Genomic DNA, 18,233 nt, shown 5'->3' with positions numbered 1-18,233 from the left:
ATGTAATTATGTAAGAATGTTAACACTGTTATATTTTTTTAGTATATTACTTGTGTGGTGTAGAAGAGAATTATTTATGTAGAGTTACTGCTTGCAAACCAATGATGTAAGATGATGTCATGGGGTAGGACTGGATAAGTCTGACTTCTTCCTACTCCATTCAAGCATGTACTAGGTATAAGCAAATTGATATTGGATTAGCATTTGTTGGATATGTGTAAAATTATGTGTGTTGACATATCAACTGTCTTTACATGCTTGAAAGAATAAATCAAATCAAATCAAATCTTGTTGTGTAATTGACGCTGTGTTGCTTCATTTCAGGTTCAGATGAAAAGCAATGATAATAAAGGTGAAGCAATAACCTACGCCACTGTGAACGCTTCCTCTACTGACCCCAGCGACCTCTACGCTAGCATCATCTAACCAGATCAGTCAAACTAAAGTCCTGAGATCATTGTTCATGTTATATAAATGAACATTTTAGGATGATTTGTTGTAAAATAAAAGCTTATGTTAGTTAAGTGGTGGTACAGTGTTAAAACGAGACAATAATGTTAATGTTTGAACTTTTTAGTTTTCATGTTTTTCTTGTTTCCTTTTATTGTTTGATATACAGTAATTTGACTATTTATGGCCTACATTCATTTAGCTGTGACAGTCTTGGTTTTAAAGTATTCAAAACAACCTGAAAGGAGGTTGAATGTGATATAACCTGTTTGAACTAAATAAATGTCATCTTTGAAAGGCATATTAAACAACTGTGGAAATCCAAACACAACTATGATTCATATTACTAGGAATTAGTTTTTTATAAGGATATTAGGAATAAGACACTGACAGGATGTAAGTCATTGTGAGAAAGTGACATCTTACAGACAACAGGAAGAACAGAAATGTGAGAAGAAGAGATAAGAGACAAAAAGCTGCTGGTTTAAATCAGATGTATTAACACATCTTTATTTCACGTGGTGATGGATAGTCATTCTGACTGGCTGATGACAGTCATGACTTGTGGAGGATGCCTCAAGTCTGTCCAGGACAGAAGGAACAAACTCTAAATCCTATGACACATTCATTATATAGGTGTAGTGCCACCCACAGGTAAAGTACCATACAAGTTTACAGTCTACAAAAGTCATTTACATTTGGCAGCTGTGAACAAAGAAGATCCTTTATTTAAGTAAAAGACAAACCAAGCAATACCACAATGTAAGACGTATAAATACTCCAAGAGCAAACCCTTCTCTTGCTGTGGTTAATGAAATCAAAAACTACATTCCTGTTATTTTGTACAATGCAATTAGAAAAATCATAAGCTATAATATGTCTTTTTATGTCTTGATTTAAACCTATGTAGCTCTACTTTATTTTGTTGTTTGTTTGTACAACTATAACTTTATTTTTTTACATTCTATTCTATTTGTTATTGTTTTGGGTTTTCTAATAAAGAAGAAGAAACTACGCACTTTTATTTTGAAAAACTTTCTCGATCCGGAAGTTCCTGTCTGTTGACCTAGAATTGGTTTCCGTTAGTGTAACATTGGAAACTGAATTTGGTGCTATATTTTTCTGCACAGTGGAAAAAATAACTACGGCTGTATTTTAAAACAAACTTTATTGAAACACTTGCTGAAAAGAGAGCTGCTCGGTAAGTTTAAAATGCATAATGAACTGAGAAGAGAGAAAACATCACTGTTAGCTAACGGTTGTTCAGGTGTCTAATGTCCGCGACACCAGCGGCTGTAAACAACACAGCTAAAAATCTTAGCAGGCTAGTCTTAGTTATTGACAACGAATTCTCATCACTGGGTATTTTTATCTTGTTATATGAGTTGTTTTACTAAAGTATGAACATCAACCGTTTTGAAAAATACAGTAACTGAGTGATGGTCTATATTTGTTGGCGCTTGCTCATAGCATTGTAGTTAGCGTTTAGCATGAACTAAGCTAGCTAGCTGTTATATCTGTAAGGAAACCCGGCTGTGCCTCTGGTTTTCGACAATGTCTGTTTTACTTTCTGTTTGCCATGTTTACTCCTGTGTCAGATGTGACTGTGGCAGCCGTCGACCATGAGCAACAGTCACCCTCTGCGTCCACTGGCCTCCGTCTCGGAGATCGACCACATCCACCTGCTGTCGGAGCAGCTTGGAGCCCTAGTTCTCGGTGAAGAGTACAGCGATGTTACCTTCATCGTGGAGGAGAAGCGCTTCCCCGCGCACCGGGTCATTCTGGCAGCTCGCTGTCACTACTTCAGGTAACTATAAATGACTAAAGCCCTGGTTCATGTCACTAATCCTACAGATGCTTTGCAAAGCCTCTCCTTTTACTGTAGTTCAGTGGAAAGGTTTGAGCATCCCAGGGCCAATTCAATATTTAATTGTGATTTTTAGGGAATGAAAAGGAGCAAATATAACTCCTCCAGTAATCAGACATTATATAATAAGGATTTCTGCAAATCTTAATGCATAGTCACTTTTTTATTTTATAAACTTAAATTTAAAAAATTTAAGTTATTGTAGCATGTGCAAATGTTTGCCCACATGGAGGTGGAAATATTCTTTGCGGCTGTTTGGTGGCAGTGGTACAGGAAACATTGTATGGCTAGAGGGAAGAATAGATACCACTAAATATCAGCAAATTTTGGGTGCAAATGTGATGCATCTTGTCAAGAAAGCACTGACTTCGAAGGGTGCCCAAACTTGTTGGCCACACTGGTTGTGACAGTACATAGCTTAACACTTGCAAGAGCAGGATTTTGTGAAAATGTCATGGAGAAAATCAATTAGGACACAAGGGTTCTCAAAGAAACCCATCTTCTCCCCCCTTTAGGGCCCTGCTGTATGGTGGGATGAAAGAGTCCCAGCCCCAGGCAGAGGTGCCTTTGGAGGAGACACGTGCTGAAGCCTTCTCCATGCTTCTACACTACCTGTACACAGGCCGGGCCAGCCTCAGCTCCGCCAGGGAAGAGGTGGTGCTTGACTTCCTGGGTCTGGCTCACCGTTATGGCCTTCAGCCGCTGGAGGACTCGACCTCAGAGTTCCTCCGCACCATCCTGCACACCAACAATGTCTGCCTGGTTTTTGATGTGGCTAGTCTCTACTCTCTGAGCATGCTCAGCGCAGCCTGCTGTGCCTATATGGACAGACATGCACCTGAAGTGTTGGTTTCCGATGGCTTCCTCCTGCTCTCCAAAGTAAGAGATGGCAGAAGCACGAAATGGTGTACGAAGAGTCTTAATCAATATTGCTTCTGGGTCATCGTTATATTAGGGTAACCTTCATTTCTCCATGATACATGGTTTGAAATAGAAAAATATCTCATATGTGCCTGGTGTACAATAAACATGGTATACAGTGATCTCTAGTGGCTAGTAAGTGTTTTCTATGAGACTGTAGCAGAGTTCAGCTTTACATGCAGGTGTGTATGAAACTACAGGCACTTAGGGCACAATATGTCACTTGATGTGACTTTAGTGAAGTAAATGACTGCTAACAACATAAATGGTCCCATACCTGCTGTTACGCAACTCACTCTTGTTTCATTACCTGTATTAAATTGATGTGTTAAAATCACTTATTTGTAGGAAAACAAGCACCCTAATTTTACCTGTGTTTGCAGACTGCTCTTCTGACTGTGGTCAGGCGGGACTCATTTGCTGCCAGTGAAAAGGAAATCTTTCAGGCCCTTTGTCGGTGGTGTCGGCAGCATGGGGAGGGGCCTGACACAAAGGAGGTAATGTTAGCCGTACGGCTGGCGCTCATGACCCTGACAGAAAAGCTGAACAGGTGCGACCGTCTGGCCTTCTGAGCCCAGATGACCTGCTGGATGCCATCAAGACCCGCTCTGAGAGCCGCAACATGGACCTTAACTACCGGGGAATGCTCAGTTAGTTATTCCTCTATTTGTTTACTGTCAATATTACTGGTGTGAATTGCATAAAACGTTGAAACGCACTGTAGTATAGTTGTGTGTTTTTCTTATGTATTATCTGTTTATTTGTTGCATTCATTAGCGCATTTATTCATGGCTTCTTTCATGTGTTTCAGTCCCAGAGGAAAACATTGCTACCATGAAATATGGAGCGCAGGTAGTGAAAGGGGAGCTGAAGTCAGCGCTGCTGGATGGAGACACCCAGAACTATGACCTGGATCACGGTTTCTCCAGACATCCCATCGAGGAGGATGGCAGGGCTGGGATCCAGGTCAAGCTGGGCCAGCCGTCCATTATCAACCATATCCGCCTCCTGCTGTGGGACAGAGACAGTCGGTAAGATGACTTGGTCTCACCCTACTGAAAAAAGTAACAAGCTAGAATGGCAGAGTTTGAATTTACCTTTATATGTATGAAGCATAATTTGTGATCTTTATATTGAATATTTGAGGGTGTACTAAAGTACAGCTTACTGTTAAAGTAGATGACTGATTGAACTAATATTTAGGTTTGCTGGTTCTAAAAAGTTTGGCCAGGTGATAAGAGGGCGTATCTGAAAGTAATGTTTTGTGTGTCTGCTTTTAATGACCTTTTCTTGTATATCCCCAGGCAGCGTTGTTACAAAATAAAAATGAAAAATAATCAGATTTTCTAAAATTCTTTCAGACAAAACCCATTTGGGACTCCAAAGCCTGATTTCTGCTTCTGTATTGAATCTATGCAGTCATGAGCATTTATAGTTATACCAGTGGTTCTGCGTTGCTGCCTAAACACTAGCTGGTGGAGGGGCTTCTTTGCCACCTATTACAAACAATGATGATTGACACTGGGCAGGTCATGTTGGGGCTGAAGCCAGTAGAACTTGAACAACAGTTACTTTTACTGAAATTATTGCAACGCAGAAAAGACATTGGAGGAGACCACTGATCACTGAATCGACTGCTTTTCTGGCCACTGAGAGACATGGATGAGGAAATGCAATGCAACTGGTCACAACTGTTGTGGTTTGTGTCACCCTGACATGTAGTTGCATTTCTGGGGAGGTGCACGATAGGTTCTGGTGCAGGGTACCCAGCTACAGAGTACCTACGGCGCAGATTCGACACAGAAGCATGAATTGGCTTTAAGACTTTTGCTCGTCTGGGAAATGTTTTTAATAATTATGTCATTAAGAAACCTGAATATAATTTTTAAGCCTCACTATACCGACTTTATACTCATATCATTGCCAACTGATTTTGCGGTGGGGTGTGTGTGCTGATGTTAAAATATCATTCTGGATTATTTAAGGTCGTACTCCTACTACATCGAAGTATCTATGGATGAGCTGGACTGGGTGCGTGTTGTGGACCATTCCAAGTACCTCTGCCGCTCCTGGCAGAAACTCTACTTCACACCACGTGTTTGCAGGTGAACTAATCCAAACTAGTCCCATTTCACTTACAGGTATTCCTTGGCCCAAACTGTTGACTTTGAATTTTACACATTTTCAAGAAAACCAGAACTTGTACACATGTACAGTAGTTCAGTATTAGTCGGTGTTCACTCAGCATGCCCAGCTGGAGATGTTGGTGGCAGGACTCGTCAAAATAACATCTGATTCCATCACTGTCATTTTTGCCAAACATGGAGGGTGTCTTTCTTTGGGGGGGACTTGCCGAACCTGGTGTACACACTGTGTTTTGAGGTTGTTGCCTGTATTTGTTTTAAAATATATTTTAACAGTTTACACTGTACAAACCACATTGACTTGCATGGCAGAGGACAGAGAAGTGTATTTTCAGGCATTTCTGTACAGTGTTGTGGGGTTTCTTTAGTTTGAGCAGCCTTGCTTTTACCCTGTCGTACAAACCACTCCAGATCTGGAATACTGTGTTGTGGGCATGCCTGTGAGGTATTCCAGGAAAGTGGTTAGTGAAAATGGGTTTTGTTCCTGTGGTAACTTTAATTCTATGATCCTAATTTCTTCACCAAACCCTGAGTGTCTGTCTGCCTGCTGAGCCTTAAGGAACAACTCATTCATACCGCCCATGTCACAGTGCATATCATGAGCACTTTAATCTGCAGTGGTTACTTTGGGGGAAGAAAATAAAAATGTTTCCAGATCTACTGTATGAGATCTCTGTCCTTAGATTTAGATAATACACATCATGGATTCATACTCAGCACTGAATAAAATTTATACAGTCTGTCTTTATAACACCATGACTCTAACAAGAACTAGGTTTCCCTGTGCATTACTGTCTTAATTACTCTTGTGTGAAGCTGAAAATCTGTGGAATTAACTCATCAGGGTTAAGTCCGGAGCTCGGTGAAGCCTGATATATGATAACAGAAGTGGATGTGGAATGATATGACTCAAACTTGTTCTAAGGAATTCAGTAATGGTGCTGCATCATCATACTGCATCACTGTCATTACACTTTTTAAAAGAAGGTAGTAAATGCAGACTTTCGTGTGTTGTTTTGTGTGTGTGTGCATGCGCACCTTGTCCACGTTGCTTTTGTGGTAATGGTTACTGCAGTTTATTATGTTGGCATTTTACAAAATGCATGGCTGTATTTCTGCCGTAATGGAGCATGTTGTGCTCAGGTAATGGTTCAAATTATGTTTTTTCAGAGTATAATATACAATGTGTTTCACTGTGGACATTATGGTAATTTGGGTAGAATTCACCTTTATTTTTTCCATTTTTTTACTAGATAACTAGATAAAGGAGTGAAGTGTCATGTCAGTTTTCTTCTGGTTGCTTGGTTTTCCTTCTCAGAACTGATGTTGCTCTCTGTGTCTCAGGTACATTCGCATTGTGGGAACACACAACACGGTCAACAAGGTCTTCCACCTCGTGGCTTTTGAATGCATGTTCACCAACAGCCCATGTACCCTGGAGAATGGACTTGTGGGTAAGTTGGAGCAACAGGTGTGCTCTGCACTTGCAGTGTGTAGTGTTTCCCATGTAGAAATTTGAAGGCTCTTGTGTCTGCTCTCACTTTATTCTGGCTGAGTACAGCAGCTAAATTCCTGCTATGCACTGAAAAGGAAAACATGTTTGTAACCCTGACCCTAATGTCTGCAGTGCCCAGAGAGAACGTGGCCACCATCGCATCATGTGCCAGCGTCATCGAGGGCGTGAGCCGCAGCAGAAATGCCTTGCTCAACGGTGACACGCGCAACTATGACTGGGACTCAGGCTACACCTGCCACCAGTTGGGCTCCGGAGCCATTGTCATCCAGCTGGCTCAGCCCTACTCCATTGGCTCCTTAAGGTAGATCTGGCCACATTGTCTGCTCTGAGTGGGCTTCAGACAAAAAGACCAAACTTCCAACAGCTTATGAAGTAGTTGCTGCATCACTGGCAATAAATCAATTAAAGTGTTTGTGCTTTACCCCACAGTTACATGAGAGTAATTTTAACCATATAGTGGCAAATGTTTGTGTGGCTTCATGAATTGCATTTAGTAAATGGAAAGTGACTTCAGCTATGTCTGTGTGTCAGTTTGCAGTATTAATGAAAATTGTCCCTGCCATGATTTTTAGTCATAATCTCTATACTGAAGTGTCAGTAACAACCAGGAGTGTCTCCACTTCCTTCTGTCTGTTCAGGCTGCTGCTATGGGACTGTGACGAGCGCTCATACAGTTACTACGTTGAAGTCTCCACCAATCAGCAGCAGTGGACGAAGGTGGTTGACCGCACCAGGGCAGCGTGTCGGTGCGTTTCCCATTTCCTCTTCACTTACTTTCTTTACCACCATTCTTATTTCTGTCATGTTAAGAGGCAGCAGCTTTTTAATTGGTGCATTGTGAGTTCACAAGTGAAGGTTCTTATTTCTGTCATGTTGTTAAGAGGCAGCAGCTTTTTATTTGGTGCATTGTGAGTTCACAAGTGAAGAATGTCTTTAATCTGAAAACGAATCTTTGAATTGCAGCATTGACATAAGGATCCAAAATCAACTGCACATGAATTAGGTCACATTTCATTATTGTAGCTTTCTGTTAAAAAGTGCATTTGATCCTGGGTTCAAGGTTTTTATTTTGATACCTGCTATTGTTCAGTTTTTGTGTATTTATTTATAATGCATTACTTTACTGAACCATGAACTTTCCACCAGCAGAGGAGCTTTGTAATTTCTGTGTGGACCTTGACCCTCTGATTTCTCTCTAGAGAAGCAAGCAGCCTTGTCTGATAGTAATACCCTTGACAAGACTTAGAGACCAGTGTAAAACCGAGCTACTGTTGGCTTAGTCTTATGTTTGGCAGATGTTGCTTTAATAGCTGTTGCTCTTGTAGGTAGGGAGACTACATTTCAATCTTTAAGGAACGGAAAGTTTCAGGCTTAATGTAAAGAAAATAAAAAATGTTTCCATAAAAGTCTGTGTGCAGTAATCAGGGCCTTGCTAGGACATGATCATCAGAGACCTGAGCGAAAACACATGTAATCGGAGACATAGTCGGAATGTTTCACATTTTTGATTTGATGGGTTTTTACTTCCCTGTCTCACAGATCATGGCAGACCTTGAAGTTTAATAACCAGCCTGCATCTTTCATCCGTATTGTTGGGACACACAACACTGCCAATGAGGTGAAAAACACTCGCTGCTTCTTTTCTAAAGCTGCAAGAGACAAGATCATACATTTGTGTTTATGTTTATCAGTGGCACCTTTCTACCTTGGACCAGTGTTTCAGTGAACCGTCAGGAACAATAATTACTAGAGATGACTGGGTACCTAAACTGTTTTAATATTCAGTTGGATTAATAGAAGAATAATGGTATTTTAACTGATGGTTGCTGTTTGTTGCCATCAGGAGTAGCTATTACAATAGAACACTTTTAAGTCACTAGGGGATTTCTTTTACTGTGTGTGTGTGTGCACGCGCGCGCTGATTTCTTTTGTTAATGTTTGACTGTGGTCTCTCTGAAGGTGTTCCACTGCGTTCACTTTGAATGTCCTGCTCAGCTGGACATAGAAGTGAATGAAGGCAGTCCGAGCCTGGACTCATCTGACTCTGGGACTGCCTCTCAACAGCTGCGACCCCAACGACCATCACGCACACACACCCTGCTGCCCTCCCAGGCCTCTTCGTCGTCATCGTCGTCCTCACAGTCCCATCATTGAGTGCACTCGCCCTATCGTTGGAAGATGTTGAGAGGAAGGGAGACTTCAGAATGCATTTTTGCACAGCCTTCAACATCCAGATTGCACTGCTTTAGCGCTGCTAAAGGCGATTGTCTCATTGTCATAAGTCGTGGTCCTTCTGTCATAAGTGCAACATTAGAGACTGGTGTATCTGTAGCAGAAGAATTTAGGGCTCCAATCTTCCCAGGTTTGAAACCTAAAGTTAGGTATTACACCCATAAGCTCATACATTTTTGTGAAGGTACTTTTTAGCTACTAAGACTCAAATTATGTCCCTTCAAAGTCATCAAGGTGGAGTCTGTACTTCTCCAAAGATGAGGCACGTACTGAAATGTGGTTCTACTGTACCACCAAAGAGCAGTGAGACCAGGGTGCGGTTGCTGTCAGGGTTTTACAAGTTATCCTTAAACAAGCTATTTTTTTAAGGACAGTTGTCTTAAAACAACTCCACATACCTTTCATACCGTCATTGTAACAGAATAGTAATCAAATATTTTTTGAGGTTTGGAATTAAATTCTTCAACGGTTTGCCAAAGCTATGGAGTGAATGCATTCTGTGGTGTATGTATGCAAATAGCACATAATCCAATTCTGCATTTGCATATTAAGTAAAAGCTGAGCATTTGTTGACAGACTTTTAGACCTAAAAACCAAAATCTGTCTTTATCTGGTGTGGCATTTTCATAGTTGAACTTCATACTTCAAAAAAAGATAAAATTAAACCTTGATTTCATTAAGTGTCTTAATTTGTATTTTAAGCACTTAAAGAGTTTAGCACAAATGACTGGGGGAAATGGAGCTGCTGAAATTGGGGCTGAGAGGCTCGGACCAAATTACATGTGCACTAGGGAGGAGAGCTTATTAACAGTATGTACATGAGCAGCTGCTGTTGGCACTTTATTTTACTGAAGAACACAGAGATAAAGGTTACAGCGTGGGTCTTCTGACAGAACTACACAACTGTTTGGTATCTTTTTGTTTGTATGTTAAATTAATTTAAACACTTCCTCCTCTTGGATTCGTCTGGTCTGAGTTGATTTCTATCATTTTGGAGGTTTGTTTTTAAATTAAGTTGCCAGTGCTGTTTCCTCTTTGTTTCTTGTGTTCCTGATGTTGCACTTTGGAGTTGTCTTTGAAAAAGTCTTCATTTTGATGTTAAATAACCTGAAATATGTTACTACCCTGGGTGACCCGCTGATATTCCCATAATCCTTCTTTAGCCATCCCCATCTATATTTTAGAATATTATGCATAGGTTGCAGAGTCTTCCTTAATAACCAGAAAACTGAAATAAGGCTGTGTTCAGGTTATGTTGTAATGGAGAAAACACACTCCTCGTCCCCATCTGATGTTATGTATGTGCATAGTTTTATTATATATTACTTTTGACCGTTGAAGTGTGATTGCATTTCACTGCCTCCTTTTGGATACATTGCTTGTCAAAAATGTGACTATGGAAACAACTGACATGATTTATTACTGTTCATTGCTGTGAGGGCTCATGCCCATCTGCTTGCCTGAATTGATGCTGTTAAACACAGTGGAGGTCTTTGATACAAGCAATACAATGATCTTTCTTCTGTTTAGTCTTGAGAGCTTCTGTTACACACCAGCAGTGGTGTTTGGTTGGTCACTGCGTTCTTCATGCTCCAGAGCTTTGGCCTGTGTTATTGTATAATGCTGCCCAAGAGCAGATTTACTGTCAGCAAACTTAAAAAAAAAAAAAAAACTTCTGATTTTGAAGCTCAATTATTGTTTTTGCCTTGTTTTTGGTGCTCAAATAATTGCTGTGTTTGTTCCAGCCTGTAGGAACAGGAACCAAGGGTTTTCAACTAGGGCAGAAAAAATGTAGGAGCAGAGGAGGCCATGGAGAATAAACCCATCTCTATGAGCAACAGAATTAACTTATAACTAATGGGTGCTGTAGGAAAATAGTTTTATGTGCACTCTTAAGCTGTGTGTACCTTTGTGGGTTTTAATCTGTAATGGCTAATCATTGCCATGCTAACTGCTAACAGTCTCCAACTTAACATGTTCACCATAGCAGCTTTATAAGGTGATACTATGGCAATGTTGTGCTTGCTTCAGCTTCAGCTTGTTTCACTACTTAAAATAATCAGTGAATGTTGGTTTAGTCAAACTAGAGCTATGAGAAACAACCACTGAACACAGAGATGAGGTTAACAGGTACCCAGAGCTTATTTCCACCCCAGGGCCAGTTAAACCAGCCCCCGAGCTGCTCTATCATCTAGATGCTGTTCAATACCTGTTCAAAGTCAGCCTTTTATGATTATATGACCTATTAACTCTCAAGAAGTTTCCCTTCACTGTCAACAGTCATGTATTACATTTAGTTTTAAATATTACATATCTGAATTGCCTGATGATTCTGTGACGTAATCCTAATCAGGTTGATCTGAATTGCCTGATTATTCTGTGACGTAATCCTAATCAGGTTGATTGTATTTTCATTTTAGTTACAAATGGGTTGCAGAGTTAAGTCCTCACTGTAATCAGGTTAAACAGATTACAGTAAAACCAGTGGTCAAAGCAAGTCAAACCTCATACAGTCTCGCTTTGTGACTCTTTTTAGGTGACTACGGACTCTCTGAATTTTATCTTTGTAATATTCTCTGGGATTTAGCCGTGTAATATTGCATTTGCCTGTTCGTGGCACCTTTCTTTCGTTAGGCAGTATTGACATTTCTGGTTTGATGGACGCGTTTCCGGCCCAGCATACATTGTACAAGCGACGTGTGAATAGGGGTGGTCCTGATCTGCTAAGAGGGGAAGGCCTTATTCTGTCTATTTATTTAGTCGTTTCTTGTACCGCCGTATGTATATAATGTTGTCAAATCGTATTTTATCTGTTTCGATGGAGGGTTTGCGATTTTTCTAGGCCTTTTGGTGTCGAGTAACACACCGGGACACCCCCTCTTTTCGTTTGTCGATCGTAACGTCCGAACGTCCAGCTGATTGCTTTGAGTGCCGTTCAATTATTCCAGTTCAAACTGAGCCGTTTTGTTGGAAGAGATTCTTTTTGGGCGAAACGGGACGAATTTACCACCGTTTTCATCGATGGGTGTACTTTAAAACAAAGGGGACATTTATCGTTTTGTCTAACGCGAGGGTTGGATCGTTTTTCCCACTGAAAGACCAGGCCGCGGACTCATCCCCAGCCTCGCGTTTTCATATCGGTTTTTGTTGGAAGTCATGGGAGACACTAGTGAACGAAGCAAACCTCCGAGTCTACCTCCCCGATGTCCCTGCGGATTTTGGGGGTAAGTCTTAAGCCTAATATAAACTATATTAAATCCGCTATATTAAACCTAAAGGTAAATCCGGATGAAATGCGCTCAAAGGGCTCAACTAGTCCAAACCCATTGTTATTCTGTTGTGCAGGCCGAGAGTGGGGGGTTGGGAAGTTAGCTAATAAATAAAGCTCCTAGCTTGAAAACTAGCGACACATCCGCTGTTTCTTAAGTTAATAACCCTACCCTCGTCGCCCCAGACCCGGCTATTATTTTTAAGCGTACTATATTGTATTTAGGGTACATTATAAACCCATGAGATGACGTACCCGAGACAGAACGTGATTTATTGCCACCAGGTTCCTTTTAAACCTGCCTTGTTTTTTTGTTTTAGCTCGAAGAAAAGCGGTAGTAAAACTGTTAACGCGTTACTTTTGTTAACCCCTCAAGCTGAGCAGTGCTGATGGACCCGGGTTTGAGTTATTTTACACCCTTTTACATTCGGACTTGTCAAGTGGCGGATGTGTTGCATACCGGAAATGATTCACTGGTATCTCCTGTGTTACCCCATAGAACAAATGACTACATCAAACCTTTAATCGATTTAACAACGTTACGCAAACGTGACTACAGCTGCTCTTTTTAGGAATGTAAGTCACACCAGGGCGTGATAAGACTGTCAGCTCATTACTGAGCACGATAGCACCTTGTATTACAGTAATATTAGTGATATTACTCTTGTGCCATATACAACCAGGAAGGGCTATTTTCAGTCCTGAATAATGTCACATTTCTCATTTGATTAAGAGCCTACCCTCCCCCTCAGTTGCCTTCATTCTGTGGCGTCCAGTAAGCAGACTGGGACCAGTAACCCACCTGTCAGTGTCAGGTGACACAAATGGCAGCGTTGTGCGCATATATTGCTGCCTGGGCTCAGAATAACACCTGGCCTGGGGCTGCCGGCTGCCCTGCCCACACAGGCCTCTTCACAAATGGCACTGAAACTCAAGGCCTCTTACAAAGATCTTGAATGAGGCTGTGAGTTTGCCTTCAGGACTGAAGCTCTGTGTAGCCCCTTGCTCTGCCAATACAAGGCTCCCGCTATGGTTTTTTTATGGTTTAATGCAATATTAGTTAATTTAGTTGATGGTCTAACTAGTATAAAGTGCTAATTTGTTTTTATTATTCGTCTTAAAATTTACTTGACAAATTTTCCACAAAGATTCAAATTTTTGTTGTGGTTCAGAATTAACATTATAACTAAGTGTTCGCAGTTATGTGCTGACAGTGATGACACCAGGTGACTTCTTTGACTTGTCCTTTCTGTTTGGGTGAAGCTGTGCTAGTGAAAGGCAGTGAAATCACCTACTAACATGAGCGGTTCTGTATCCCTAAACCTCATAGTAGACCATTACCAATACACAAGGCCGGTATTAAGGAAAATGTTTTTATTTTATTTATTTATTTATTTTTTTTTAGATGAGTACTTGATAATGTAAACTTGTTTTTGCTCTCTGGATGAGGAACTTTGTAATACGGACATGGACCTTAAATGCTGTCAAACATATCTTTGCTGTATTTGCACTTCTCTATTGGTTGACACTCGGTCTCAGTTCAGTCCTCATCAGGGTTCAGGGTGATTATCTTGTTTTCCATGCTTGTCTTATCTGTGTGTGTTTTTTTTTCCACCCAGCCTCCTGCCATCTGATGAACCACATGTGTAGTGGTGATAGTCTGAACACAGAGGCTTCGAAGCATGTGTTGAGTACTCAGGGCAGCGGGAAGTGAAGCTTCGTGTCGAGGCTCATTGTTTCGAAAATGTGATGTCACTGACGTTTGAAGCTTCATCTGGGCTTGCTGGTTCAGGAAGTGCTTAGAAGTTGGTGGGATGTTTGAGATGTAAGTGGGGAGGACAGGGATTGAAACATTTGTGGGTTTGTAGTGTTGGAGATCGTTGCAGTGACATGGGATTCACTTCATAATTTGAAGAAATGCTCTCTTGAACCTATAACAAACATAAGGGTGAGCTGTGCTGCTTCAGTCTGTTTCTACAAATTCCTGTGGTACATTATTTTCACCACTGGGTGGTTTTGTGGGGACTTGAAGCTTTGACAAATGAACCAGCTTTTGCTTCAGATGGCTGGGAAGCTTCGAGGCTTCATTTGTACATCGCTAGTTTTAAGCACGTCAACAAAATCTTTGACCTCGCTGTGAACTCTCTCTGTGGGTGTAATCAGATATTCTCCCCTACTCTCCTAGCTGGACTATCACTTGTCCTGGACAACGGGATGGGACACTCACCCAGCCTGAGATATTTTCTCTTCTGATTTCTCAGCTCTTTCTATAAGTGTTTAAGATTTATTTAAGACCAAGCGATGCTGAAATAAAATGGTCTCAATTAGTTTTGCATTTGGTGGGGCTTCTGAAATGCCTAGTTTCTGAAGTATTTGTTTATGCAAAGTGGATTTATTTTTTTGTGGCTTGTTTTTGAATATCCAGTTTCACCCACATGAAATAAGGAATTTCATGGCATTATGCAGTTGTTTTGTGAAAAACATTTTTTTTGTAAAATGTGCAGAAACCTTTTATCTGTTTTGGATTTATAGTAGATTATCTTAAGTTCTGAACAATTTAGTCACCTTGTTTTTAGGCAGGACCGTATTTTATTAAACGAATAATGAATGAATGTGGTTGTCAGTAGAATAATGTACAACTTAGTTGGACTTGCTGTCTTTAAACATTTTATTTGTCTAAACCTCCATTTTTTGTTTAAAGGGAACAGGCTGGATTTTGCTGTTGAACACAGTATTAGGAACTTCTGGGATTTAGCATGGCTGGAAAGACACTGGCTCAGGCAAAGAAGAGAATATTGGAAGATGTTTCATTTGGAAGAATTATTTGCAGTTACTGCAACTTTTACGACTTAATACGGAGACGAGAGCAGACAGAAAATGTCTTCAGGAAGAACAAATGAAATGTTGGTGGGAAGCAAATTTAGTGAAACTGCATGGCAGACAGGTGCAATGAAAGTGGATGAGAGGTGAGCTAACTGCTGTTAAGTAGCTGCAGCGATGACCTGTTTTTATTTGTTCATTTTCCCCAGAGAGCCACCGGGAATTGGTCAGGAATTGACAGTAAATTAGGTACAGTGTACAGATTTCTATGGTCTTGCAGTAAGTATGATCTTTTGAAGCTCCTTGAGGCCTGTTTATTAAATTTTGTCCATTTATAGTTATTGATGGAGGTATAACAGTCTGTGCACACTTGCATTAGCCACATAGCTCCAGTAGGAACAGTGATCTGAATACTACGGAGCTCCAGCTTCTCTACCACTGACAGGCCTCGCACCTGACAGAAAGGCTTCAGCCTTACATACTGTGGTGGAATGAACATTAAAGAGAGCTGCAGAAGGTGAGAGAAGGACAGGTCATGCCTGTAGCAGATGTGCCTCCAACCAAGTGCTGCTCTATTTTTAAAGACTAAGGGCACAGTTTAAAGACTAAACTCACCAGTTGGTTTATAAAAAAAAGCCATCAGTTTTTGGTCTTAAAATGAGTTGCTGCGTAATGACATGGCTCTCCCCATGTATTCACTCGTGGCAGAGAGGAGGAGATGTGACTGAGAACTCTGGGCATCTATAGGACATAACTCTGAAAGTGAAACCTGCGTTCATTACGCATTCACCCCCCTCTCCTCGCTCTCAAAGCATCCAGTAGCATTTTGAGTATAGTGTAGCCAAACCTCAAAGGTATGGTGGCCATTTTAGGACATGTCATGCTCTGCTTTGCCAGAGATTCAGCAGTATGTTGCCATCTCTAGCTGGTCTTTGTCCACCTCAGTGCTAAGATGCTGCAATGACAGATGGGACTGAGGCTTATCACTGTCAAAGGTATGCAAACAGTGTGAATCCAGAGGTGTGGTTTGTCATCGTAGCAGCAAGGTGCATAGTGTTGGATCGAGCTAAACCCAGTACTGGTGACATTACAGCTTCTTTGTTGGGCTGCGGAAACATCAGCACTAACATGTAACAGGACATGAACCTACTGAGCCTGTCAGGAAAGTTCTTGTGTAAAACTGGCAGCATTTGAACAATTAGTCAGTTGACAACAAATACAACCATTCACCAAAAACAGTGAAACTGTAAAATAACCAGATATGTTACAACCATATCCTCCCCCTGTAAGCGATCTGTTCCCTGTCCTCTGCGATTTCCTCTCATACCACGCACAGCTCCAGTTGCCAGAACAAAGAGAAGGTTCCTGCGATGAAACCTTAGGAGACATTATGAAAGCTGTTATGGTCAGGATGTGATAATAATGGCCATCTGAGATTTGGAAAAAGGGCCCGGGTCCTGCTAGGGTTTCTGATAATTATGTGCTTAGCTCATGTACTGTTTACAGTTTCATTGTCAACATCTCCATGTAATTAACTTTGTTTCAACATTTAACCCCACGATATTGTCTTAAAAAAAAAAATTCTTTGGGTTTGTAACAGAAAACATGTCCATTGTGTAGAATTGTAGTAATAAGTACATCTTCATTCTCTTCTGCCTCCTTAGGTCCAGTAAAACCATGAACCTCTGCTCCAAATGTTTTGCTGGTAAGTCTTTCAGCACACACTATTTCTTTAAATACAGTGATGACAAATTACATAGTGAGATGAAAATACTTCTGTATCCTGGCCATCATCTACATGCCATTCAGCAGCACTGCTCTCTAGTCCATCTGTCAGTGGTTGTGTAAACCCAAAGGGAGCACTTCGATGATCAGGTTCCTGTCATTATATCAGCATGTTTGTCAGAGTATCTGCAGGTCTTGAATTCAACTTGCTCAAAAAGAAAAAGGGCCTTAGAACGTATTAATTTATAAATGTCTTTCCTGCCTGTTGTAGACACTAATAGTTACAGTATATAATGTGGTTGTATGCTGCCGACATTACCAACAAACCAAATGAGTTTTAAAAACAGTCTAAAACCGATATGGACCTCATAAACCGATCTTTGGCAAGCTTTCTGTTGACAGTAAATATCATGTTTCCCATTGTTAATGGTTACTTGTCACATATAAATGGGGGAAACAATTCCACCTTTTTCTGTAAAGTCGCTTCCTGGTGCTGTCACAGTCGTTCTCTCTGACAGCCAGGGATACGGCTGCAGCAGCTTGAGGCCAGGTGTGCCATCTGATTCTAGTTAGGAATGCTAACAATGCTAAGAAGTCATTCTAGGGTAATGGAGTGAAAGAGTCTCGGTCCAAAATGATGTGTCCACCATTTGGAGGAAAGTGTTTGTAAAAATGAAAGGAAATATCTGTCATAGCTGAAGATTAGATGACAACATATTAAACCATAAACTTTAAATGCTGTTTACAGATAGAAGAAGGTAGGGATGGACATTTCTAGTTAAGTACTGTTCAGTATTTGCTGGGAACTATCTGTCCAGCCATTATCTATATGCTGTATTCCTGAAGAGGATCGTGGGGGCTGAGGGTGCATTGCAGCCATGTTGGTGGCCATGGCAACCAGTGAGGACCTAAGGGCCTAACTTTGTCTATCACAGACAGAAGTAAAACTCAGAATAGACTGAATACATACAAGTGTGGAGGCTGTGAGCCCACATATGGAGGAGAAGCTGAAATCTAGACTGACCTCCCTCACCCTCCCTGCAGGGGGGAGGGTAAAGACAATACCATCATGGATCAATAACTCCTGAGATTATCATTCTACAGAGAGGTCCACAGTGTCGTGTCTTTTTCTTAGCAAGTCAAGTTTCAGCTGGCAAAGTTAACTTGTAGTCGAGTGTGAGAGGAGACTGTTTGGAAAACCTCTTTAGTGGTGGGCGTCAAAATGCTTTGAATCCTGAACATCTGAAACTTGAAAAACAGCTGCTGAACAGCTGCATAACTTTAAAATGA

General features: G+C 41.0%; 3 protein-coding genes across 4 annotated transcripts in view; all 3 read left to right on the top strand.

Moving 5' to 3' along the window:
• LOC109952820 (uncharacterized) overlaps positions 1–539 on the top strand; it is a 9,830-nt gene extending 9,291 nt beyond the window's left edge. The window contains exon 8 of the mRNA XM_020588097.1: positions 325–539. Coding sequence (XP_020443753.1) covers positions 325–426 — 102 coding nt within the window. The 3' untranslated portion in view covers positions 427–539. The remainder of the gene's footprint in view (positions 1–324) is intronic.
• Positions 540–1,679: 1,140 nt separating this feature from the next.
• btbd9 (BTB (POZ) domain containing 9) lies at positions 1,680–10,655 on the top strand. Its single transcript, XM_020588096.1, is given in 12 exon segments — positions 1,680–1,812; positions 2,049–2,257; positions 2,833–3,196; positions 3,622–3,784; positions 3,787–3,888; positions 4,050–4,269; positions 5,224–5,343; positions 6,727–6,836; positions 7,010–7,199; positions 7,537–7,644; positions 8,438–8,516; positions 8,858–10,655. Coding segments are annotated over 11 exon segments (1,836 nt in total). The 5' UTR covers positions 1,680–1,812; positions 2,049–2,072; the 3' UTR covers positions 9,053–10,655.
• Positions 10,656–11,792: 1,137 nt separating this feature from the next.
• The window catches only part of zfand3 (zinc finger, AN1-type domain 3), an 8,672-nt gene continuing 2,231 nt past the window's right edge, over positions 11,793–18,233 (top strand). Inside the window, exons 1-2 of one of the 2 annotated variants that reach the window (XM_020588098.1) lie at positions 11,793–12,354; positions 16,883–16,923. In XM_020588098.1, coding sequence (XP_020443754.1) covers positions 12,287–12,354; positions 16,883–16,923 — 109 coding nt within the window. In that variant the 5' untranslated portion in view covers positions 11,793–12,286. Of the gene's footprint in view, positions 12,355–14,051; positions 14,224–16,882; positions 16,924–18,233 lie in introns of those variants that run through there. The other variant, XM_020588099.1, reaches the window with a different exon arrangement.

The sequence above is a fragment of the Monopterus albus genome, unplaced genomic scaffold (genome assembly GCF_001952655.1).
Source record: "Monopterus albus unplaced genomic scaffold, M_albus_1.0 scaffold501.1, whole genome shotgun sequence".
In the NCBI taxonomy this organism is placed as follows: domain Eukaryota; kingdom Metazoa; phylum Chordata; class Actinopteri; order Synbranchiformes; family Synbranchidae; genus Monopterus; species Monopterus albus.
The sequence above is the reverse complement of the archived record's forward strand: the minus strand, read 5'-3'. Positions and strand labels throughout refer to the sequence as shown.